General features: G+C 28.0%; 2 protein-coding genes across 6 annotated transcripts in view; one reads left to right on the plus strand and one right to left on the minus strand.

Annotated features, from left to right (window-relative positions):
• The window catches only part of LOC107441423 (rho GTPase-activating protein 18), a 276,037-nt gene that overhangs the window by 68,197 nt on the left and 181,230 nt on the right, over nucleotides 1–26,610 (minus strand). The window lies entirely within an intron of this gene.
• On the plus strand, nucleotides 1,477–24,704 carry LOC107441424 (uncharacterized). Of its 2 annotated transcripts, none has more exons than XM_087164461.1 (4): nucleotides 1,477–1,841; nucleotides 16,241–16,367; nucleotides 17,886–18,115; nucleotides 22,861–24,704. In XM_087164461.1, exons 2-4 carry the CDS (start codon nucleotides 16,246–16,248, stop codon nucleotides 23,847–23,849), a joined length of 1,341 nt encoding a protein of 446 aa, XP_087020587.1. In that variant the 5' UTR covers nucleotides 1,477–1,841; nucleotides 16,241–16,245; the 3' UTR covers nucleotides 23,850–24,704. The 2 variants fall into 2 exon arrangements, with proteins under 2 accessions (XP_087020587.1, XP_042899748.2); XM_043043814.3 differs by having other exon boundaries at nucleotides 1,482–1,841; nucleotides 17,886–17,968.

A 26,610-nucleotide genomic window follows, 5' to 3' on the forward strand; every position in this document is an offset into this window, starting at 1 on the left:
ATAACATAGATTTTCGATTAAAAACACGAAAAAAAGAACCTGTTTGATGAAGAGTAAAATAGTAACGGGTTAACTTGTGATAGATTACGATGCACAGTGAATATCCATATTTTCTGTAATCTGGGTTCTTCCACTGTGTGATTCAAAAAGTTGTGAGCAAAATAAAAGTGGAATCAGTCATACAAAAATAATGAAAAATCACCCAGGAACATGGTTTCATAAATGTGTAAAGGAGTCGCTAGATGGGGTAGCACGTTGTACATTGTATACGAGGACAGAAAAAATCTACATCGTTTTATTTCAACTGTATTTCCACACAAATATTACACATTTACGGCTAATACTAATAAAAGAGATACTCAAAAGTTTGGTTTGACATTTTGCAGTTGCATTACTTCTAGGGCACGGGTGGCGAACCTTAATGCACCAACGTGCCATTTTTTCTAAATTTTTTATTAATGAGGTCATACACGTGCCGACAAATAGTTTTGACTTCATGACCATTGGGTAAATAGTAATACTAAATACTATCAACTCAAAACTCTTTATTTACTACTAAAAAAATAAATAAATTACATTTCGCAATGTCTCAGTTATACGCGTAATTCAACTTAAAGTAACATCAGTGTGACTTCTGTTGTTGCAGATTAGATGACAAAAAACTTATATTAGGGTTATAAGATGTTAGTTTAAGCAGAACTGTTAATTTTTTTTTGCTAGTTATTTATTGTTAGCTTGTTTTTTTTTTATGGTTATTAACTCCTATAGTTATTAACTCCTTTTTGGCATTTTTTTTGTTAATTTTTTGTGAATTTTAATTTAATTGTTAATATGCTTCATTGCGAACTTTGTGATCGGTGTCGTGCCCAAAATATTATAGAATTGATTTGAACATACATATGCTTCAAACATACATACGATACATACATACACTCGATATAGCATACGATGAATATACATACGATATAAAAATTAAAATAAAAGTAATAATTAGATACAAATTTAGATAGATCCTTCGAGTAACTTCAAAAAATAAGCAATTTAATTTGCATGTCTTTGTGAACAACTGCATAATTTAAGAAATGTTAGCTTAATATAAATTTTCTGCTTAATGAAAAAGGCTTCAAAGACCCAAAAGTAAATTTAAAAAAAAAAAAAAAAAAAATAAGCGATGATCGACTTTGCTCCAGTGCAATTACTTAAAACACAGAAAACGTTTTCTTTTATTCCTATAAGAATACTGAATAACCTAACAATTCAAACCAGAACTTTTCAACAGTCTCCAAGAGATAAAATCAACAACAAAAAATCCTTTCACTTTCTAAAACAAGAAAAAACAGCCAATTAACTTCTAATCCTTTGGCAAAAGAGAAAAACTTTAAAAGAAGACGTTTTAAAGATCTAAACAAGATTGGCGTTGCACAATGAGGAAGAAGAAGATTACGCACCTTTTTGGAGAACAAACCACTTGGCTGCCCATAACCCTATCCAGGACATGGGGACACAGGAAATAGTCTAATGAATGAACGATAGAAGTGACCAGAGAGAGAGAGAAAAAAAAATATCCACACTTCAGGTAGAGACAAACTGGGTCAACGGATGATGAGAATCGGAAGAAGTGGAATTGAATTGAGAAAGTAATAGTCGCCAACCATTAAATCAACAGCCACTATTCGTGCTGAAGTTACCAGTTCTTTTCGAGTGGATACAATCACTTTCACAACTTTCAATGCTTGGATAAACCCTGTCGCGTTTGGATTAGATTGAGGATTATTGATGTGGAGCTCTTGAGTTTGTTTGGGTTTTTTTGATTAATGTCCATGGGATTTATTCTTCAATAGGTATGTATTTTGATTTATTTGTATGCTGATACACCGGTTACTTTTAAAAATGTATCATCTGACATTGTATTTAAAATAAAGATGGAAGAAATCCATGCGTTCATCTCAATTTTTGTGAATTTTACATTTAATTCAGAATTTAAATTTATTTTTGCAAATAACATACAGTTGTTTAATATCAATAATTTTCCTAAATTGGTTACTTTAAATGTAATTAATAATGCAAAAATTGATTTCTAAATATATTTCTCTATTATATTATGCTTTAGTTTTTTACATTACAGATTAATTTACATTTAAACATTTTTTTTTTCCAAAATAAAATTTTTTTAAAAATTACTAGCGAGTCGAGGATGTTTGTAGAAATACTCTAATATATATCCTTGTAACCAGATTAGCTCAATTCTTGCTTTATGAGTAGTTTTTGAAAAAACTTATAAAAGTTATATTATATATTTGTATATAACCAAAGTATGTATTCATGAATATGACTTGAAGTAATTTTGTATACATGTTACAATTTAACATTTAAAAATATAGACATCGATAATTTCAAATCCAAATTTACATTACGCATTAAACATTTACATAAGGTATTAATAATCTATCATAATACAAAAAGAAAGAAAAAAAGAATTGTGTGCTCCGCAGTTTAATTCCTATCCCTAATTTGTAAATAAAGGAACAGCAGATCTGTTAAACAACCTGGGCATAGAATAGTAAAGCATTTCCAATAAATATAAATATTAATTGTATTTCTTTAAAAAAAATTTTTTAAACCATTGTCTTTTTTATTATACACACAATTAAAGCAAATGATTGTCCTATAATTAACACATTCGCAGTTAATCCTACAATTAACACATTTGCAGTTAAATGAGCTAAACTGGTTGTGGAATTGCTGTTCACACGAATATGAGCTATAACCTGTATGAAAATGTAGATAATGATATCCTTTCCTTAGCTAATTTTTTTCTAAATATAAGAATACAACTTTGATTATAAATTCCGCGATGATAAGAGATCATAAAAAATTTTCTTGGAAACTAACAACTAATTTTATTTTCGTAATTCTTATTTGTCTGATATTTTGAAAGAAACAAATGGCCTACGAGTTTATAACTAAGTCTATGAACCACACATTCATGTGAACATACGTTTTTGACACTTTTGTTTCCTAAATCGAAGAAAAGAACCATGTGTTGCGTAGAACAGCGGTCGCCAACCAAAGAATATACATAGGGAAAGAAGTCTTACTTCCATTGACATAATGTAAACCAGTCCCCCAAGGGTAGGTGTGGTCTCTAAAATCATTTATGAGCTGAGGCTCTCCAATACCGAGAATGTATTTTATTTTGAAGGCATATTTAAGTAACAATCAAATTACTAAATTAAACCGATCTAAAATATAAGAGATCAACGTCGTCATCCCCCCTTTCTAGTAGCCTGCGGCAAAATTATAAAACGTTGACCGGTCCATGCCGATAAAAAACTTGGTGTAGCACTGGCGTAGAAGACGGTTCAATGGGGAACACAACACTTAATTTCCAGTTTCATAAGACAAAAAAAAGATAAAAATTGCACTTCAAAAAACTACATGTTAAAAATTATATATAGTTAATTCTGATAAGATCTATTTTGGAACTTTTCTCATTCTTTTACCAACGAGTTTTTTTTTTCATTCGATAATTGTTTATCTAAGTAAATTGAATTGAAAAATAAATTGCTAATTAAAAAAACTTTAAGTTTTTAACAATATTTTTATAATTCGTGAGATTATTGAGTCTGAATTTAAGTCCCATGATCTTTAAGGGTTAGTAAGAATGAAGTTTTGTTCAAGAAGCCCGTGAAATATATGACTTTAGAACTTATTTATTAATTCAACCCCAGTTAATGTTGCGTAATTTTGCTAGTAAGGGAAAACGTATCTCATGCTAGTTAAGGCTACCCCTTACTTAAAAAAAATTTGAGTTTCAGAATTTCAAAATAAATTCTACATATATATATATATTAATAATATATCATGGTTAATACTATTGTTTAGTATTTTTGTTTACGAAAATAAGTTTCAAAAATAATATCTTTTACGTACTAGTTTTTATCATTTTTAAAAAGTATACGGGAGACATCTAATTTAATAACTTAGGTTTGCATGCATTATGTAAAATGTACTTTATATATATATAGTATTTAACAAGTATTTAAGCTTAATATTTAACATGCGAGTAAAATTGTACATTTTCATTAATCTAATTTCTAACTTTCGATTAACGATAAATGTTAATATTCCTGTATAATTTAAAAAAAATTAACTTGTGTTGCATCCAATTTATAAACCTTTAAATTTCATCTTATTATAATTTTTTCAAAAAATGCAATTAATTTATTTAATCGGCAAATTATATTTCAAGAAATGAAGTTGATTAAACTTACGAGAAATCTTTGTTTCAGAAAGTAAAATTAATTTTGAACGTTTACCTTTAAATTAAAACATAAAATATCGTAAATTCGCAGAAAAAGTGTAAATAACAATTAATTATTTGTACAATATAATCAGAGAACAAATTATTTGAGATGTAGTACAATACAAAAGTTGTATTAAAATCGAAGCATTATTTTTAGCTTATCTGACATTCTCTAATGTTGCATTCCTTTTATTCGTAGAATCATGCAAGCACAATTAACATATTTTACAAAAGCAGATAGGGGGTAGTAATTCAGTGATTTTAGAAATGTAAAAAAATCTGCTGAATTTGTAATTACAACTACAATGTGCGAAGAAAGAGAAAAAGTTATTTCAAGTACTTTCGAAATATATGAAAATGAGAAACATCATTGTTGCTTCAAACAATTCTTTTTCATCGTACAAAACAGGAGAACACACGATTAAACTTGTTTCGCGCAAGAATACAAAATGAAACGCGTTGCCATCTCCAGTAAGCTAAAGAAAGAGAAAGCGAAAGATACTTTTGTTTCAAAAGCAAAATTTTAGAAATTCGGAACGATTGTGAAAGTTCTCGTGTCGTTTTCACTTTTTTTTTCTTCTTCTTTACTTCATTTTGATTTTAACGTACGAAACAAAAGGTATAGATTAGGGTCTAGAATGATAATAGAAACAAATGTATTCATTCCGAATTCAAATTGAACGCGAGTCTGTTTAGATCTGAAAAACGGAAATTACAAACATCGTTTAATGTTTGTGTAAGAAACTTTTTAATTAATTTTTAACACAAACAAATCGTTATTAATTGTTACATATTTTCCATAAAACATTGTTTCCATAAACGGCGTTTTTGTTTTTAGAAAATTAATGAAAACTTTAATTAAAAGTATCTTCATAACGTAAAGTAAATTTTAAATTAGAGGGCAAAGTTTTTCATTAAAATATATTTAAGTAAAATGTTAAAATACTAAACAGAAATTTCGATTCTGCATATACTGTTAAAAAATATTCACGCTGTCAACATTCATTTGGGGGCTAAATTCGCATTTTAAAAAAAGTTCTAAATACTGAAAAATGAATGTAAAACTTTTTGCTGAACTTTGATTAAATTACTTTATTTATTTATTAGATTAAATTCGTGTTAAAAAAAACTAGTATTCATTATATATTTTTAGATGGCCTCGTAAAAATATCGGAATTGTTTCTTTCTCATAATTAAAACACTTCTCACTTTCTTAGTTTAAAATATAATTAACAAATAATTTCAATAAAAAATAGTCATACATTGGTCTAACAAAATTTTTAAAAAATATCGGGAAAAATTATAAGATCTTTAAAAAAATTTAATTTTTTAGCCTTCATTTTCAGTTTGTTTCAAACTGTATAAAAACTTATTTTAACTTTAAAAACTACATCATAGTGAATGAAATATTATTTTGTTGCATATTTACATTTATAAAGTATTACACTCTTTTGTTTTTATTCATTTAATTTTTTTTAATTCAGGACAAATTTAGAATTATTTAAAAAAAAAAAAAAAAAAAAAAAAAAAAAAAGAATAATGCATTTTGAAGCTTTATACGAAAAAAATAGAGAGTTTTACGTATAAGTTGAAGAAATTTATTTTTAATCAGAAATAAATTATCAGCCTCCAAAGACTAAGTAATTATCTACGTTTGACGCAGTATAACCGATTTCGGTAAGTTTTGAAATTAATTTCTACAATTAACTCTCATCCAATTAAATCAAACAGTAAACTAAAAAAGATTTAAAAAAAAGAGGGGAAATATCAGTAGAGTACCTTGCGATTCGTAGAAAAAGAAAGGAGAGAAATAGATGATTAGTCCGGAAAATGATTGATAATTGTTGAAATAAAGAACTTTTTAAATTGCTTCTTAGGTACAAATATATATATATATATATATATATATATATATATATATATATATATATATAATAAATAACAATTTGTTTTGACGCAGTAAAAACCGATTTCGGTAAGTTAGAAATTAAATTCTACAATTAACTCTCATTTAATTAAATCAAACAGTATGTTAAACTAAATACAATATAAAAGGGGTGAAAAGATAAGTAGAGTACCTTGCGATTCCTGAAAAAAGAATGGAGAGAAATAGATGATTAGTCCGGAAAATGATTGATAATAGTTGAAATAAAGAACTTTTTAAATTGCTTTTTAGGTACAATATATATATAATATATATATATATATATATAATAATAAATAACAATTTGTTTTATAAATGTTTCCTTTTAATATTTTGACAGGATTTTATTTAAATTTCGCTAAAACTACAGAACTTCATTTAAAATTTTAATTTTTCTTACATAAAATGATATGTTCTTACAAAAACATTTTAGAAAATTTAGCATTTAAGTCTTTCAAATTTTATTTTTTAAGTATGCGGTTCCCCTAGGCTTGGTTTTACTCAAATATGGTATACGTATTATTGAAAACTAAAACCATGCCAGGTAGTCCCCTTTACTCTTACCATACCTATATTTTAAGAGTAATAAAGACTTAAACGATAGAAAAAGTTTGCATGATTTTTACAAAGCTTTTTAAGGACTTATGAGCTATTTCTTTAGAAAAAACAAACGCTTATTCTTAATGGTTCATTTATCATATAATTACTAGCAGTCTTTGGCGACCGGCTTGGTCATCTTTCAGATTCACCCAATTCATACGTCTTCCATAGGAAATTGAATGGGGTCAATGGGGGCATATCAACACGACACCACGCGAGCCTTTGCTAAATGATCGTTAACTTAAACAATATAGAGCAAAAGTTAATATCAGAATAGGTAAAAATCAGTGTAAACATAATATCGTGATTTGCTGAAAATTTTAAAAATAAAATATTTTAATATGATATTAAAGAGAAAATTTGAAAAATTACGTTTGCACTTTAAAAATCTTCTTTTACAATTTTCTACCAAAGCAATCACAGGGTGATTATGCAACTTCACATGGAAGTGAACATCAGCGTTGCCAAGGAGATTTGAGCCATAAATAAAAAATAAAAAAACTATTCATTATGTCCTCTCTAGCTTCATGTCCATATGCACTAGCATTCATCCCTATATCACCTATATTCTCCCTTCTATATCAAAAAAAATCTAGAAAAAGCAATAAGTCATAATTACTTTTCCCTAAATATAAGAAAAACATCATTTAAAAAAAATTCCATTTGACAAAATAAAAATAAATTCAAAACAAGCACTAAAAGGAAACAGAAAATTCGAATTTCGCCATCTGCAATATTTTTCTAAGACACTTGACAGGCAAAGAAAAACATAAAAGTTGCAAAACAAGCTGGAAGCAAAAGATAGAAACTATGTTGAATGCTTGCACCAGTCTTTTTCTAACTTGAGCAAAGAAAGTTTAAAAAAATATATTTGAAAGAACTATTGGTATAAATTTGTAAAAAATATGAGCCTCTGTAGCAATGGAAAGTTCTATTGGTTGTCGCAAACTTTTTCAAAAGGAAACTCGTAGATTTATTATGCATGCCGTAAAAGGATTTCTGTATTTATTTATTTTTGGAAAAAGTGCCGTGCCAGATATTTTTCTTTATTGCTTTCAGTAATGACGTTATCTTTTTTTTTTAACTCAACTTTAAGTTAACGCTTTCTTAAAAACTAAAATTATCGCAGTGAAAATTTAATCTAAGGAGCATCTTCTCGCCATCTTTTGGAACTTCTTACACAGTTCTTTAAACATCGAATAGCAAACTGAGTCCTATAATTATCATCTACTAAAACTGAAAACCTCCCCACCACGCTATACCACTGCTCAGGTTGCTCAGACTCATTCTCTCATAAAATATTTCGCTGATTATGTGTCTTATCAAGGGTATTTTCACTTCATATATATATATATTCATATATATTCAAGGGATTAAGGGTATTTTCATTTCATTTCATTTTACTTTTATTTGAATTTCTCAACTTTTACGAAGCTTATTGTTTGCACTGCATTTCTTTTTCTTAACTTCAGGAATGAGGGTAACAGAAAAAAAATTCTAACTCTACTGAAGTAAGTTTTTTCTATAAATTAAAAAGCTGTTTAAACCTAAAAACGTAGCAATCGAAACTTTAAAAATGGTAGGACGTATTGCACATTTTCCGGAATAATAATACGGGGCTTCAAAAAACTATAATTTTACTGCAGTTGGTTTTCGCTAAACTGAATTACGCGACACGAAATGTAGAAATTTTGAATTTATCAAAATACAGCAACTAATTTGAGCATCAATAATATTTTTATATCGAAATGTTCTTTAAACATGTTTCTAAATATGTTCTAAATAGTTCTAAAAGGCCAAAACATTCTAAAACAAAGTTACAGTGACAGTAGTACCTTCTTCTAACATACAGCAAACGCATTTTTATAAGTATGTATTATTATGAATAAATAGTTTCCTAATAGCTTTGCATAATTATTTGAAACACTATTAATTATTAATAACAAAACATATCGAGATTTTTACCATAGGTATTCTGTTATAAGTGGGATGAACATTATTTAATACGTGAATTTTTGTTTTTGCAACTTTTCAGCTCGTAGCTCATTAAACACGTTTTAATAATCTAACTACATGGTAGTTTCAAAATACAAAAAGTTAGCGAAAAATTAAACTTGAGCAATGGCATTTCACTAAAAAGTTTACCACTTTCATTTTTTAGCCTATTGCCAGTAATCTTTATCATTACAGGCTATTGGGTCATTGATTATCAATTTCTATTAATTATCAATCCTGTTAGATTGAAAGAAAAAAAGAAAGCACTAACAATAAGGAAAACACCAAAATTGAATTTTTTTTTTTATTTATTTATTTATTTTTTTTTTTTGAAAACAATTTATGTCCGTTTTTAGAAAATATTTGTTCGATACTCCACGAGGGTTCTTGCAGAAAAAAGTAGCACAGTTAATTTAATAAAAATTTTTAAGACTAATTTAACGACAGCAGCTCTTGTGAACAAATCTCTATCTGACAGCAGCTCTCATGAAATTTAATCAATTTATATTTGAAACATATAAACACCGAAATTCAAACTTTTTGGAGGTTAGGAGGATAGTTTTTATTAAAGAAATTATTCATTTTGTGATTAAATATTTAAAATTTTTTAAAAAAAAAAACGCCAAAACGGTCTGGGGCCACCAGTTAACAATTGTTAACTAGTGGCACATAACGTTTTTGAAAAATCATAAAAATACTTCTAATCTTTTGGATCAAAGCTATAATAGGAAAGAAAACTGTTTTCTAACACTTAGAATCGGAACATCATTATGCAATAAGAATATCTGATTTTTTGTGCGGAAAAAAGTACCATTTTTTTATACAATTTGTGCAGCATTTTCAATTAATTGTTTTTAAATTTAAAAAAAACAGTAAAGATTTAAAATTCGTCAAAAAAGACATGCCAATTTTAGAAAAGTTAGTTTTTTTAAACTTAGGTAATAAATAACACATTTTAACTTTTTTTCTTATCTTGTATGCTCCTTTGGACTAGAAAACTTTTACATTTTCAACTTAATAATTATTATTAATGGAATTTCGAAAGAAAAAGTAGAATTTAGAAAGTATCATACATTGTATCTAAATTACGAAAATGGCAAACTGCATTCTAAAATATTTTCGATTCAAACATTCATTTATATTACTGTAGAATGTTGTTTGAAAATGCATTTCATCCATTGCTTTATAATTTGTGTATGCTTTTGTTCACTTTTTTTGTTCACATTGCTTTATGTTCACTTTTAGCGATATCTTACTAAATACACAGGACTTATTCTTTATCTGGAACAATATTAAAATTAATTACTAAATTGTATTTAGAAATTTAATTAATTTATACGAAAATGTTTAATGTTAGAATTATAATAATTTAACGCACTCTATGTTTTACCTAAATATCTACAACATATACTACTAAATATCAAAAAAAATTTATGCAAAAAATAAACAAATAAATAAGCATTTATTAAACCTAACACAACAAAATGTTACAATTTCATTAACTTCAATTCAGAATTCTATGTTTATTATTCGAAAATGTTGTTTGGAAATAATTTAATCCTTTTCATGAAAATACAACTATATTTCCTTTCGCTGCTATCCTACTTAAATATTGGAATACTAATGACTAATTTAGAATTCCATAGAAAATAATGATTTCCGGTAAATAAGTAAATAGCTTTATTTGCAATTATTCAAAAAAGAAGTAGATTGAAGTTTGAAATCTTTCGAACATGCTTCAGGGCAAAAATTAAAATATGTTTCAGTCATCTTATATGTTAAGAAATTTTTAAAAAGTTTTCATAAAGATTGTATTGACTAAAATCATTTAAAGATATTTCATTATTAATAAAAAAATGAGCAATATGCTCATTGGAAGAAATAAAGGGACTTTTTTTTAAAATGTATTTTTCAAACGATTTTGAAATAAAATGAATGACATAAATATTTAATCATTTATTATTCAAATGATTTACGAAAAACAATACTATATTTCGAAAAAGAAACATGTTTTTAAAAAAATTAACCAACAGGACGAAAACCCAAATCACATTTAAAATAACTTTCGAAATATGGAAATCCGCATGTGCCATCATTACTTGAAATTTAAATATCGTTTGCAAACAGCAAAAATTCCAGTAAAGCTATATATTTCCTCTGTTAATGAGATTGTTTGCTGATACGGAAATCGTCTGCCGAATTCACTGAATCATTTGCATCCCCAGTGAACTAATGACCTGAGTTCTTCGAACCATGACCTGATGATGCTCAACCACGTGTCAGTGGATCAATTTTGATGAAGCTGGAATATCAGCTGATGAGTTTTTCGGAGCGCCATTTTAAATACTAAACAGACGATTTCTTGAGAATTAGAATGCTCCAGTGCAATTTTGCAAATAATGAGAATACTTGTTTAGTTAATTATTGAGATGTTCTTCATGCTATTGATTTTATCGTTCCTATTATTAGACTTGGATTCACTAATGAGATAGATTTTTAACAAACAGACATCCTGAATCGAATTTTTGTAAAGAAAATCATTATTAAAATATTTCGAATTATTTCGATATAAAATTTAATTAGAACAAGACCATTTCGAAATCAAGTTTATTAAAATGAAATATGTCTTTCAAATGGAACTATAAATTCTTTTAGTGCCATTTTCTATAATTTTATTTCTAATGAGATATTTATTTTTTCATCATAAAATAAAAAATATAATTCTAAGTAAAGTATAATTCTTCAAAATCTTTTAAGTGATTTCTCCTTTTTTTCGCAAATTGGAAGCAAAAAATATAATTGGTAAAATAAATGAAACTTTTAACTATCAGACGCTTTAAATTTTGTTTTTGAGAAGAAAATCGTATTTTGAATTATTCTAGCATAAAATTTAATTTGAGTTACACAATTTTGAAACTATGTTTGCTAAAATGAAAAGAATTAATGGAACTGAAAATTCGCTCCGTTTAAATGCATATTCTTAGTTTCTTTATTAAGAAGTTATTAAGTTTAAATTTTACATTAAGAAAATTCACGAGTTATAAGGAATATAATTATAATAATAATATTTACATAAATAGAAACATATAAAGACTTATTTAGTGCATATAATGTGACAATTTGCATCATATTTCAAAAATTTAAATAAAAAATTCTTTAGGATAGACAACATTCAACACTAATCACAAGACGCGAATAGTATCCGAAATTGAATTTTAAATACAGTAACAATGAAGATAAACAGATAAACTAATCATTAAAACTTTAAGCCTTATAATTTTCATACAAGGTTTAATAAAATATTCTACATAAATTTCTTAAAAAATAACAATAAACATATTTTTGCGCATGATAATAATCGTATAATTCTATAAGATTAAGTCAAACAAAATGGACGACTTGAATGGAAAAGTGCCCTTGGCTATTTTTATCACTTGGCTATTTAATCTTTGAGAAGGATGCAAATAATAATAAAAAGATATGGAAATTACTTTAACTGACTTCGCAGAGGTTTATTGAATCAATATAAATCTTTTATTTTTGATATGATAGCGATTAATATCGATTTAATAGTTCCTGAATTTTTTATTCATACGTGTATTCAGCTAGTATAGTAATAAAAGAAAAAGTTTGGGTGTGCCTTTTTTACAACTCCAGAATTGTTTATGCAGGTGCCAGTAGCAATTTTAACCTCTAATCCTAAAAACTGTTAAAACATTCGGGAGGGAGGTATGAAAAACGGAACTCGGGACGTATGAAAAACGGAACTCGGGACGTATGAAAAACGGAATTCGGGACGTATGAAAAACGTTTTTATTTTCAATTATTTAAAAGATAACATCAGTGATGTTTGTTAGCTTACAGATCAATTTAATTAAAAGTGAATTTCAGTGGGATTTTATTGTATGTGCCTTTAATAATTTTTTTGTTGTTGTTTATTTTGCCACGTAAACGCATCAGTAAAATTATGTATAACGTGGGGTGATGTAGCTGACTTAATAGTTTTAAAACTATTTGAAACAGCTTGTTCAGTTTGTTTATAATTGCGCAACATGTTGCAATGAACCTAAATAATATATCGATAGTGTTAATTGAGTAACTAACTGCTTGATTCAGGTAAATATTAGTTTTAGTACGTTAGCCGTGAAAAAAAGCATGTTTTTTCAGCATGTTTTAAAAGCATTTTTTTTTTAATGGCGAAATATAATAATAAAAAGCAACAAATTATAAAGAAATTAAAGTTATTCTGAGTTATTTAATTGCGTTCATATATGCCTTTCAGTTTAAAGCACGATTTGTTGCCGATCACGCGATATTGCGCGATAAAATTAGTAACTGTTGTAAGTAAAACAGATCAAGTAGTAGATGCATATTATCATTCATTATTTTTGCTGCATATATGATTTTTTTCTCGTGTAAACACCATTTTTCTTATTAAAAATTTCTTCTTATATAAAATTTAAGAAATTAAATGGTCATTCGTATAAGAAGATTTAAGATTGCTTTTATCTTTATAGATTATCACTCTTCAATTATCGATATAGTATAACTATACCTACATTCTAATTAATACCAGTAATTTACAACTTTCTTCTACCCCGTACGAAGAACGCACATTAAGCTAGATTAGTTACCGGAAAAAGTGTTAGAATAAAAAGAAATCCTAATCGAATTTGATTCAGTTCAGGCAATTAACACGAACTTCTAAAATTTGTCCCTGGTAACGAGATTTATTTTATTATCTCAAATTTAATTGCATTTACATGTATTTGACCTTAGCTAAAAAAAATGATTTCTTACGCATTTCGTTTCATCAAACACTTAATCAACGCTTTCCAGTGTTCCCCTAAGTGTGGTACGCGTACCCCCAGGGGTACGGGAACAGTTTAGCGGGGGTACGCGTTCTTATGCGAAATATCTTGCAACAAACGAAATTTTCTAAAAAATGTTATTTAAAAACAAATCTATCCGTGAAAATTTACGATTACGTATATTTCTATCTACTATTTTTTAACTTTTGTGCAATTTTTTTATAGTAAAAAATACAATCTTTTTTTTTTATTAGTGGTACACAGCGTTACGAAAAATTTCGAAAGGGTACACAAAAGTCATACGTTTGGGAAACACTACTTTATACTAATGGGAAAAGACAAATTGATCCACGGCAAATTAACCTGTCACTTGAGAAAACAAGTTAATTCTTTTCATTTTAAAAGTCTTTCAATGAGAATTAATTATTTAGCAAGAACTGTGGAATTTAGTGCACTTAATTGATTTTTTATGTAAATATATTGAAAAAGTTCAACAGTGCTTACAAAAATAAAAAATACATAGTTTATGCAAAGAACATTTCATAAAAATTTCAAAATCAACATAAATTTTAAAATCAACATTTTTTAAGTCTTTTTAAGCACTAACATTGATGAAGCTAGTTCTACTAAAAGATTTGTAATAAATGTTTTAACCATAACTATGAAAAACATTTGTTTCATAACACATCAGTTACATAGCCTGCTAAATCCAATTTTGCTCAACAAAATTAAGATTAATAATTCACGGCACAATTTTTTTCATTTTTGAAGAAAGAAAAAAAAACACCAATTTAGTAGTGTGAGTGAAATATCTGCTCAATTACAATAAGAAATAAAGCGTGTAATTCCCTTTCTAAGGGAATATTACAAGCATTTCAAAAAATGTATTCATGCGCTGAAACCGAGTAATTGGTTATAGAAAAGAATTGAGTAAATTTGAAAAACGTAAACAATTACACACTCAGAACTATTTTATGAACCACTGAACCTAAAAATAATAATCGAAACCTGAATTATTTCGACTTTGGCCTCTCAATACCTTAAAAGTTGGTATAGTGTAACGGAATGCAAAAACTAGTGCTTAACTGATACAATTCTATAGAACTGAAATACAAGCCAGCTGTTATATTTCCCCATCTCTTTTCACACCTAACGTCAGAATCTGAACAGTCACGTGTCCCCTTTCATTCGATGCGTGTGTGTTTATATGTATATATACATAAGTTCAAAATGTAGAGAAAACTTGGAAAAATTGAGAACAATGAAAAAAGGGAAAAAGAAATATAATAATAATATTAAATAGCCGGGAAATAAAAGATATAATTTTTTCATCAGCTCACACGATTATATCCGCAAAAAAGAGAGTCTTCTAATATAGTATCAATATAGCAAATAGCAAAATCAATACAATATATTAGCAGTACAAAAATTTTTGCAAAAATTTACAACAAATAAAATTGAACACATAAAATCAGAAAATAAAAACATATAATAAAAAATACAAACAGAAAATTAAAAAACAGAATAAAATATGAAACGAAATCTATAAAGCGAGTAGCGAATTCAAATGAACTTACATAAACTGGAAATTTTTCAAGAATGATTTAAAATATTTTCGTAACAAGATTGCCAGATTACAAAATATGAAAACAGAAGCACAAATTGAGGTGAAAGCGTGAATAGAGGGATTTTTTTTATAGAGCGCTCTTATTTGATTTGTTTGATTTGTTAGTTAGCAAGGATGGACCCGAAAATGGAAGGACTTTGCGCACATCCATTTTCGGGCCCATCCTCGGTAACTAACATATAAAACGCACTTCAGTAAGAACGCACAATGAAATAAAACCCCTCTTTTTACGCTATATATATATATGTGTAACATAAAAAGCCTCAATTAATCTTTTTATGTTAGATTCTTTGTAATAAAACTTCATCCTAATTAATTATTCTAATCGAAATACTTTCTCATTTTTTTAAAAGCCACATCCTGTTCTTAAATCTATTTTTGGCTCAAGTATGCATTTAATTAAAAGCAGGACATTTTCCCCTTTGCTCTGAGTGGGAAATGCTCGATCTATTTCATAAACCAATAACAACTACTAAGATTTCCCTCTTTCCCTAAATTAAGACATTTTACGGATTTTACTTTGCAAGATTTTCCCTAACATATAACCAAGGAGCACAACTTTTCGTGTTCTCTTTTACACTTTCTCATGACTGCTTCTGTCTAATAATTAATAAATAAATTTTGTACCCTCCTTCCCGACCTAAGACCTGTTTTAATCCTTCCACTCGGCAACGACGTTATATATATATATATATATATATATATATATATATATATATATATATATATATATATATATATATATATATATATATATATATATATATATATATATATATATATATATATATATATATATATATATATATATATATATATATATATAATTGGAACATTATTCATAACATTCATGATATGTAAAGCGAAAGGCTGATTATCAAGGGCGGCAAGTTATATCATGTTTTGCATTTTAATTGTTTTTTGAATGAACTTTTTTAATTAAACATTAATAAAACCATCTTATTATTTTCTTCTAGATGCCATGCTGTTAAAATACGGTTCTTCAACAGTGATTATTTTTGTCACTTTACTATCAACAGGAAGAGCTTTTTTATTTCCTCTGTTGTTTCCAGTCTCTGTTAAGATAACTATTACAAGTCACAAGTAAGAGTTTTCGAACGTATAAGTTGCATAATATGCATTTCAAATTATTTTTTCTTGAATTATTACAATATTTTAAGTAAAATGGATAATGGTCCATCAATTATTCAAGGTACTGGTTTAAAGAATAACGATTTTAAATCCCGTCGACTACATTATAAAAAACTATGGTGTATTATATATCCGTACTTAATGTTAAATAACCCAAACAATTTTATGAATGAACACTTTTTTCAAATTTAAGCGAAATCGAGCTTTCATATACAATTTAAAGGGTGTAAATAAATCTAAAACTCTTATAATGGAAAAAGTATACGCTAATCTCACGAGCAATCACACCATGCGTTGAATATTTTTGCTTCCGAAAACACCAATGTTTGGCACGTTTGGGATATCATCTGGGGATTTTTTACATTTGAATACAAATAGGTGAAAATTTGTGTTGTATTCAATTATGCAATACACTAACTGAAATAAAAGTTCACAACAGAAATATGCATGTTTTCAGTAGCTGTGTAATTAGAATAGTTATATTTTACTTTTTAAGTCTCTGCAAACTATATTAAATAATTTTTTAATGAGTATTTTCAATTTACTTCGGTTCTGTTAAGCCAAGTTCAAATTCGTCTTAAAATTCTCTCGGGGCGACACAGTAAAAAAAAATTTTGTCGTGCATGTAGTCAATTATTCACTTTTTCACTGTTTATATACTCATTTTTTTGTATACAGACAACACATATTTTCAAGCGCATTAGAATCAAAATATGTCTTCTTTGCAAAAACATTTCGTTTAAAAATCAAGCACATTTTAAGTAATTTAGTTTATCTCAACATCAAAAATGGTGGCAACTATTCACCAAATTTTTTTTGCAGTGCGCATAATTGATTCACAATTTAATTTTATTTCAATAATTGCCAAATGACAATAAATTTCGATAATTTTATTTCAATACCAAAAATGGTGGCATCTACTTTACCCCCAAATATAGTAAAGAGCATTCTTGGTGTTTCACCACCCCGGAACTGTCTTGGTTTTTCACCACATTGGTATAAAGTAGTTGCTGTCATTATTGTTGTTAAGATACCCTAAAAGGGGATATGTAGGAAAATAACTCCGTTAATATTCTCACAGTCAAGGAAAGTTGGCGCGAATTCTGCCAAATTTACGCCAAATTGCTTCGTATTGTAATATTGTAACGTTGTTCTAACAAATTTTTGTTGTTTCTTAGCAAAAATAACTGCGCATTAAAATACTTTTAACAACAACAAAAATGCAATGAAAAACGATGAAAGAATAACCACGTATTTGATAAATAGTTTTCCATTGTTGGCGAAAAATCGTGTTGTTTGGCCCCATTTTTTCATTTTACCACATTTATTTTACAATAGCGCTCGATTTTATGCTCACAGAACATCTAATTTTTTAGCATTGCAAGATGTTTATTTCAGTTTTTTATGTTTCGCATATGCCACCTATTTAATTCATGTATATATTAATTATATTTTTTAAATATTCTGTAGGCATCATCCTCCGCCACCAAGACAGAAACCAAACTACTTTTTCAATCCAGTGCCAGTCTACAAAGAAGTTGTTGTTAAAGGAGGTGCGTATATTAATCCTAGTGGTAAATTAAAGCACAGTTATGGTGACGGTCACAAGTACGGCACAAGCTATGGTGATGGTCACGTTAAAGCTTATACTCAAGAGCACCTTGTTAAAAATCACAAATATGCCAATGGTTATGGTTATGGTAAGTCATAGAAATAAACATATGGCTACAAAATTGTTAAATTGGCACTAAATTTAAACAAAAAAAATATTTTTATTTTATTTTCTGATCTATATAATTTAGTTGTAAATACTTAGATGTATTAACAATGTGTATACTTCAGTTTTTTTTTTTTTAATTTCTAATATTTTTAAATGAACTAATACACACATTTCAAGTTTTTGTGGTGTGTAGAACTATATTGCATTTATACGTGCTTGCTATTTGTCAAGCTTGCTACAACATATATACGGTCCTCGTTCAGCCATATTATTGAACAAAGCAATCTTTGTAGAACTTTATTTCAAAATACACAGCATAATTTGAGCGGATAAATTTAACACGCAATTAAGGTTGCAGCAAACTTGCTTAGCAGTATTACTTAAAATACCGATATTAGGCATCATTGTTGAACCAATATTCCTGAAAATATAAAGGTTAAATGTAATGGTATACCAAGTTTATAACCTATATTATAGTTATCTATCACCAATTTTATAGTCAATGCAATAACATCTGATTAAGGTTGCAGCAAATTTTATTGGGATTATGACAAGATATACGGAAGTTATGGGTCAATGTTGAATTGATATTCCTGAAAATATAAAGGTTAAATATAATAGTTTAGCAAGTTTATAACCTATATAATAGTTATCGATAACTAAGTTCATAATCTATGCATTAACGCCTAATTGAGGTTGTAGCACATTTTCTTGGTATTATGGCTCAAAATACCGATATTATAACTCAAATTTAAACTGATATTAATGAATATATAATAGTTAAATGTAATGGTTTCACAAATTTATATCCTATATAATAGTTATATATGACCAAGATAATAATCTATCCATTAATGCCTAATTAAGGTTGCAACAAATTTGCTTGGCATTTATAGCTCAAGCAAAATATGGATCAAAAGACACATTATGGCTCAAAATATCGATATTATGGCTCAATGTTGAACCAATATTCCTGAAAATATGTGTAATGATTTACCAAGTTTATAACTTATATAATAATTACCTATAACTAAGTTTTCTATGTATTAAAAACTAATTAAGATTGCAGAGATTTTCTTAATATTATGGCTCAAAATACCAGTGGGCACTTTTCCATTATACCGGCAGAGGCGATTAAGTCGCCAATAATGATGTATCAAACGCCAAACGGATTATCGCTTCTGGTAACCTTTTGCCTCCATATTTTCAAAACAAGTATAGTTCGTTCACCAGAAGTTGAGACTTGGCTCCACCTCCTGGGACGCAGAGTTCATTTCAGCGCGGGAGTTAGAAGAGAAACATCTCCGTTGTTGAAATTGAGACAACCCTTAATTTGCGCCAAACACAAAAAGTGAATTATTTTTCAGTCATTACTTTGCTTTATCATCTGCTATTATACCTTTTGTTACACTAGCTAATTAAGTATAGTTTAAATTTAAAAACTGTTGTTCTCCCAGCGAAATGGCTCATAAAGGACAAACTATTCACTCAAAAGTAAGAAATATCATAAGAAATGGTGCAAAATATAATCAAATTTATGAAATATTTATTGTTAAAAAATGCACATAAAGTTTGCGAAATAAATATTTTTGCCAAACGATCGCCAAATGGCAACATTGTTCAAGTTTGCTCACAACCTTCTCCCAAAAATAGCGAAATAGTATCGTCGCATACCACGTGATGAAGGCGGAGCCAAGTGCCAACTCCTGGTGAACGAGCTATACCTACCAATGTTATGGTTTAATTCTGTACCGACATTTCTAAAAGTGGAAAGTTTAAATGTTTACCAATTTTATATCTATATTTCTAAAGTAAACTCGGAAAAAGGGCTGAATTTGTTTCTAGCTTGAGGTAAGGTAATATAACAATTCCATTAAAAAATGGAGGATATTTAGGTACTAGGAGAAAAAATAATAAGGGAATAAAACATTTTTGAAATTAAAGTAAGTCTTATGTAAATTATACTCAAATGAATGAAATTATACTAATGTACAAGAGTGGACAAAATAATAGAAACACTTCTATACTAATATCTTTTATACTAATAGTGTTTAGATCATGCGATTTCTCGTACTTATCACTGAAATTTAAAGTTTTTAAAGGTTTGAGGGAACGACAACAAATTGCGAATGAAAAAAAGTATTTTCTAACACCCTATGTCAAAAAATATAGCAATAAATTTACAACTTGTGACAATTATTTTGGCTCTTATATGCAATAATTGCTTAAAATTTCGTAAGCCTACCTTAAATATTTATGGAGATATGGATATTTTTTGTCCTACGTTTTTTTTTTTACTGTAATATTCAATAAAATTAAACAACATTTTTGGAGCAATTTAAAATTAATAACAAAATGATTACTTTAAAATTTGAGAAAAATTTGTCTAAAACAGCGAAAGATATGACAAAGTTTTTTTTTTTTAATGGCGGGAACTTGGAACTATTGTCCACTGGCCACAGAAAGTGCCAGAACTGCTAACTCTCTTTTCGTTACCCAGTGGGCACCTGTGGCGAAGCCACGGCGGTGGAGCAGCGTCGCCCACGTCACACTACCCCGTTTATAGGGTGGGTCTCATTCACACACAAAGGAGAAAGGACATAGAACCCAAATAGAGAGAAAGAAATATCCATGCCCAGAGCGGGATTCGAACCAGCAGCCACTGGCTCCGCAGTCAGGCACGCTAACCGCTCGGCCACCTGGCTGGCAGATATGACAAAGTAAAGTAATTATTTTATACTGTGCATTATATTACGAAAAAATGTACCAATTTTTTTACATAATTTTGTAATGAATCGTATTTGACACACAACGAAAAAAGTCCGATTTGAATATTTTAAAAGTTTAGGAAGTATCAAGCTATTTTCTAAGTAGTTTATGTATTTTTAAAAGAAACTCAAAATGATCAGGGGTTTTTTACAAATAATACTTTGTATTATAAAACATAATTAAAAAACAAACGGTAATTCCTAGCAATAAACGTTCATACGCCGAAATATGTTTGTGTAAGGATAGAAAGCATGCGAAAGAAAAGATACTTTTATGAGGGTTGATCCCCAACAATGTCGGTGTCATTTTTAATAAATCTTGTGCAACAGTAAAAAATTAAATTCGTAGAAAACCCCTTATTTTGAACCCCCTTTTTTAATAGTGCGAAAACTACTTAAAAAACTGCTTGAAACTTTTTAAATTTTTAAGATATTCAAATTGGACTTTTCTTATTAATTGCTAAATACGATTCATTACAAAATTAAATTTTAAAAAATTTATAAATTTTTCCGCGCATGCGTAGTATAAAAGAATTACTTTAATAACTCATATATTTTGCAGTTTCAAACAAATTTTTCTCAAATTTTGTTAATAATTTTAAATTGTTCCAAAAAATTTGTTTAATTTTATTGAATATTTTTAAAGTTATAGCCAAAAACGGCACATTCGAAAAAAAGAATAGCACATTCGAAGAAACTTTTTCAGTAGCAAATTTCTTTTTTTTAACAACAACAAAACAAAATCGTAACAAAAAATATCATACGTAGTAAATAATCTAAAAAATCATAAGTTGAATAAATCAGCAGATTTACTTATCAAAATATCATATTTCACAAATTTTTTTTTAATTATTTACAAACCTTCCGTCATTTCAGTTTATTTAAAGGAAAGCAAAAAAGAAAATTTAAAGGGGGAAATTGATTATGAAATAATCAATTTCCCCCTTTATGCATTTTTTTTCATTAATGCCTCGACAATAAATTTTAAAAAGAAATCTCAATGTTATATAATTGGATAATTCAAAATAAATTGTATCACTCATGATTTTGCTATTTGTGTTTCGTTATGAATAATAGAATTTGAAAATAAACTCTTAAATTCGAACACAACATTTTTGCTTTTCAAAAGGCTCGAAGAATTCAGTTTTTTTTTCTCGTTTATTATGGTTTTACATTAAGTTCTTTATTTACGCAACTCGGAATAGAAGTTTATACATTTAACTGAATGAAAACATGTCATTTTTTTAAGAAATAGCTCGCACATAAAGATTTTGTGTTTTGATGAAAATCAATTTGTTTCAATGTTCAAGAAAAATATGTTATGCAAACTGAATGTTCATGCAAAACAAAAACTTATTTATACGGAAAGCATCAGTAACTGATGCCTAAAATCACAATTAGATATATTAAAATGTACAAATCTATGCAATAAATTTGGGCTCATCATAATAAGATATCAAATTATGCTGCAATATTAATATTTATTATTTGATCATATTAATGCATGCTTATTATTGAAACTTTCATATGAGAGTGAAGCTTAAATTGAAAATTTTATTTGTAATGAGCTTTTTTACGTTTTAAATATGCTTTCAAGTAAAATAAAATTTAAAAGTGAACTCGAATAAAACTTCTCACAGATATTCAACATTCGTTATTCTATTTTATTGCTGTTTAGTTAAACTAATTAGCTTAAAAATTTCTATTAATTATAACTAGTGGTAGCTTTTTATCATTAAAATTACTCTCGTCACTTTTCTTTTTACTTTTTTGATCAAACATTCATAATTATATTGTTAAAAAATGTGTTACAAAATAGTAATTAAAAAACTGAACATATTAGTTGTTTTCAGAATGTAACTTTTCTTCTCAAATAAGTTCTAAGTTATATAAGTTGTATATTTCAAAAACTACGTAGTTGGAAATTTAACTAATTGTATGAACTTTACTGTTGCAGGTCCTGGAGCACAATATGCTGCTCATGAATACGTTGAAGCACCAATAGAACATCACAAAGGTTCTCCATACACAGAAGATCATAATTCCCAAATTTTTTTCCCAGATCAAGATACTCACTATAAAGGAACTCCTTACAAGGGAACGCACCCACAAACTCACCACAAAGGCACAGAATACCAAAATGTTCCACAGTACAATCAAGATTATCAACAAATAAACCATGCACATCACAAAGGAACCGAATACCAAGAGGTTCCAGTGGAGCATCACAAAGGAACAGAATACCAAAGTGTTCCACAGTACAATCAAGATTATCAAGAAATAAACCATGCACATCAGAAAGGTACCGAATACCAAGAAGTTCCAGTGGAACATTATAAAGGCACCGAGTACCAAGATGCTCCCAAAACGCACTACAAAGGCACTGAATACCAAAGTATTCCTGGGAGTCACTACAAAGGAACAGATTATGCTATTCCATCTGGCCATTACAAAGGAGAAAAGAAAAGGGTATACAATAAAAATCACAGCTTCCTGAAATCCATTGGCGGGTACAAGCTTTCAGATTATTTAAAAACCAAACCATCGCCAGATAACTACGATAAGGGCGTCAAATATGTTTCGCATGTAGCTGTACCGGCAAAAATAGAGCCAGGTCATACTTATGCTGAAATTGAAGCAGCACATAAAGTTTACCATTCGCCACCAAAAGCTTATGATTCCAAGGAATATGCAGATCTCGGAGCTCATAAATATGTACATCAAGAACAATATCCTGCAGATGATGCTTATTTGGATGATTCCTTACCTGCTTATAAATACAAACCAAGTTTGTATTTTGACAGAAAAGGAGTACCGGCTCCTGCACCTTCCAATCCTTTAACGTACGCAGGGTTTGGCACATCAGTGTATGGCGACAGTTATGCCAAAATGGTATACGATCCAGCAAAATGGAAAAAACCTTTAAGGCAACGAAAGTATTTGTAGAGAATACGAAATTCAGTTAGATTAATATAATTTTTTTCTAAATTTAACTATTCTATTTTATCTGGAAAGCGAATTTGAAATAAAAATGCATCTTATTGCTGCAAAAATTCATACAGGAAATATCTCCGGACACGTACTAAAATAATCGTTGCTCCATGATAATTTAAAATATGTAAAATTCATGCTGCTAATATGTTTAGAATATTTTAGAGACACCAAATATATATTTTTTGAAGAGGTTTATACATAAAACAAATATCAAGATCTATTATTTTTCGGAGAAAAAATGCAACGAAACCGTATAATGTATATTACAAAAAAGGCAATGAGAATCAAATTAAAAAAGGGCAATGAAAATCAAATAAACACAAAATTGAAGCAATGTAATGGAATGAAAACAATACATAAAAATAGAAATACATAAAAAGAAAAAAATCGATGCAACGATGAGAAATCAATGGTAGAAAAAGAAATCATTTCAGTAAAAGAAAGCAATGCAAGAAAAGAAAGCAATGCACAAAAGAAAGCAATGCACAAAAGAAAGCAATGCACAAAAGAAAGCAATGCACTAAAGAAAGAAATGCACTAAAGAAAGAAATGCACAAAAACAGCAATGCACAAAAGAATGCAAAGAGAAAGCAATGCAAAAATATCAATAAAAAATCAATCGAAAAAGAAAGCGAAATAATGATTCAAAAAAGGAAGAGAAATAGCGATTTCAAAAAAGATAGCAACGTTACCTAATTAGAGACAGGAAATTAAAAGAGATAATAGAAGAAACAATATGAAGGAAAAGACATGATGTTATATGAAGGTATGATAGTATATGAAGGTATAAAATTAATATAACTTCAGACCAAATATGCTATATAATTATATATCCAAGATACTAAAATTATAATAAGCGAAATCAGGAAAAAAATAATTCAAACGACACTCAAGATATGAATAAAAAGTTTTTATATCAGTTTGCCATTCATTGAAGAATATTAATTAAGATATGATGAAAGAACTATTTTAAAAGCAGTTCATTAAAGGTATCATAATGAATATGCAATTCTTGAATTTAACTCATTACTTTGTCTATTGAAAATGAAAAATACAGGAGTTACACCAAAAAGCAACTTTTTGAACTAGACAACCGTTCCTTTCTGAGAAAAACTCTTTTAATTATGGATGCTGAAAATTTAAAGGAATAATTTTACATCTGATTCAATTTCAACAACCACAACAGGCATTACAATACAAAGAAATAGATGTGTTTTTAAGTCTTAAAACATTAAATACCACAAAATTAAACAAATGTATATATTATAAATTAAAAATGTGTGTATAAAAAAGCATTTAAAATAAATGTATCTGTGTTCTTGTTTAGTTTTAAATATCTCATTTTATTCTACCCATGATTGACCATAATTCTAATTATGAAGGTTGTTCCGGAATTAGTGCCCTTAACCCTTTTGAAGGCCGTGGGAAGTATACTTACCACCACGTTTTACCACTTTTAATTTAGGTTTCCATTTTTCAATAACTTCAGCTTTCTTGAAGTGAGTTTGAATAAAATTGGTAACCATTTGTCACTTTTAAAAAACGTATAAAAGTTATAAAATACGTAATTCCTTTTGAAGTTTGTAGCATTTAAGGAATTTATTTTAAAAATAAAGAAAAATAAAAGTCAGTAAGTTCCTAATAGGTCATGTTAAATATATTTACCACCAAAAAAATGGCATTTTTATAAACTAAATGAGATTTTTTTTAATATATCAATTACTGTTCTTAAAACAATTTCAATTCCAAAAATACTTTAATTTACCTTTACTAGAAATAAAGGGTTAACATACATTTTCAGTACCCCTTTAGAAGATGAAGCTAAAAAGTATGCGTATTAGGTGGTCATAAATTCATAAAATAAGGATGAAACAAAAAAGTTATCGAAATCTGCCGAATCATTTACGAAAGAGCCGGGAGGAAAAATTTCAAAACCAGCTTGGTTGCTTCATGCAATTTAAAGGTGTTTTTAAAAATCACTATTCAACTCATTATCAGTTCCTTCCCGGAATTAATAAGATTTTTTTTCAACTGTAATTAGTTTCGTTTTAAATATTCGTTTGAGACAGACTCAATGTAAATTTAAATGGATACTTCATTTTCCAAAAGAATTAAAAAAATATACTTTAAGGGAGGTCAATACGAAACACACTGTACTTCGATACTAGCTTTAAAACCAATAATATTTTAATTAATGAACTTCCTATATCCGACACGAGAAAAAAAAAGGATAAAAAGGAGCAGACTTTAAAAAAATTAACTATTTAATCTCGTTATCAATTTTGTATCACAAAAACAGCGTTTTCTAATATTGTATTAAAACACACACACACACACACACATATATATATATATATATATATATATATATATATATATATATATATATATATATATATATATATATATATATATATAACCACCACCCTCTTTATTTTTTTAAAAGAGAAAAATGTCCGCTAAAATGACATATTATATTATAATTACAAAGCGCGCTTTTGGGATATTGAAAGCTTAGACGGAAGTGCACTACATTCGGTTGCACCCTTAAGCGTTGACTTAAAGCAAACAAACAGGATTTAATTTTTTTTCCTTCCAAAGAAAAAGTTAATTCACGATGTTTAAGTTTGAAATAGTCTTACATACATAAACATGAAATTTACACACAAGCAGGAAATGATGTTTACTACAGGAAGAAGTTGAAATATTTATG

Source organism: Parasteatoda tepidariorum, chromosome 5 (assembly GCF_982258835.1).
Source record: "Parasteatoda tepidariorum strain Cologne lab strain chromosome 5, Ptep-v5.0, whole genome shotgun sequence".
Lineage (NCBI taxonomy): Eukaryota > Metazoa > Arthropoda > Arachnida > Araneae > Theridiidae > Parasteatoda > Parasteatoda tepidariorum.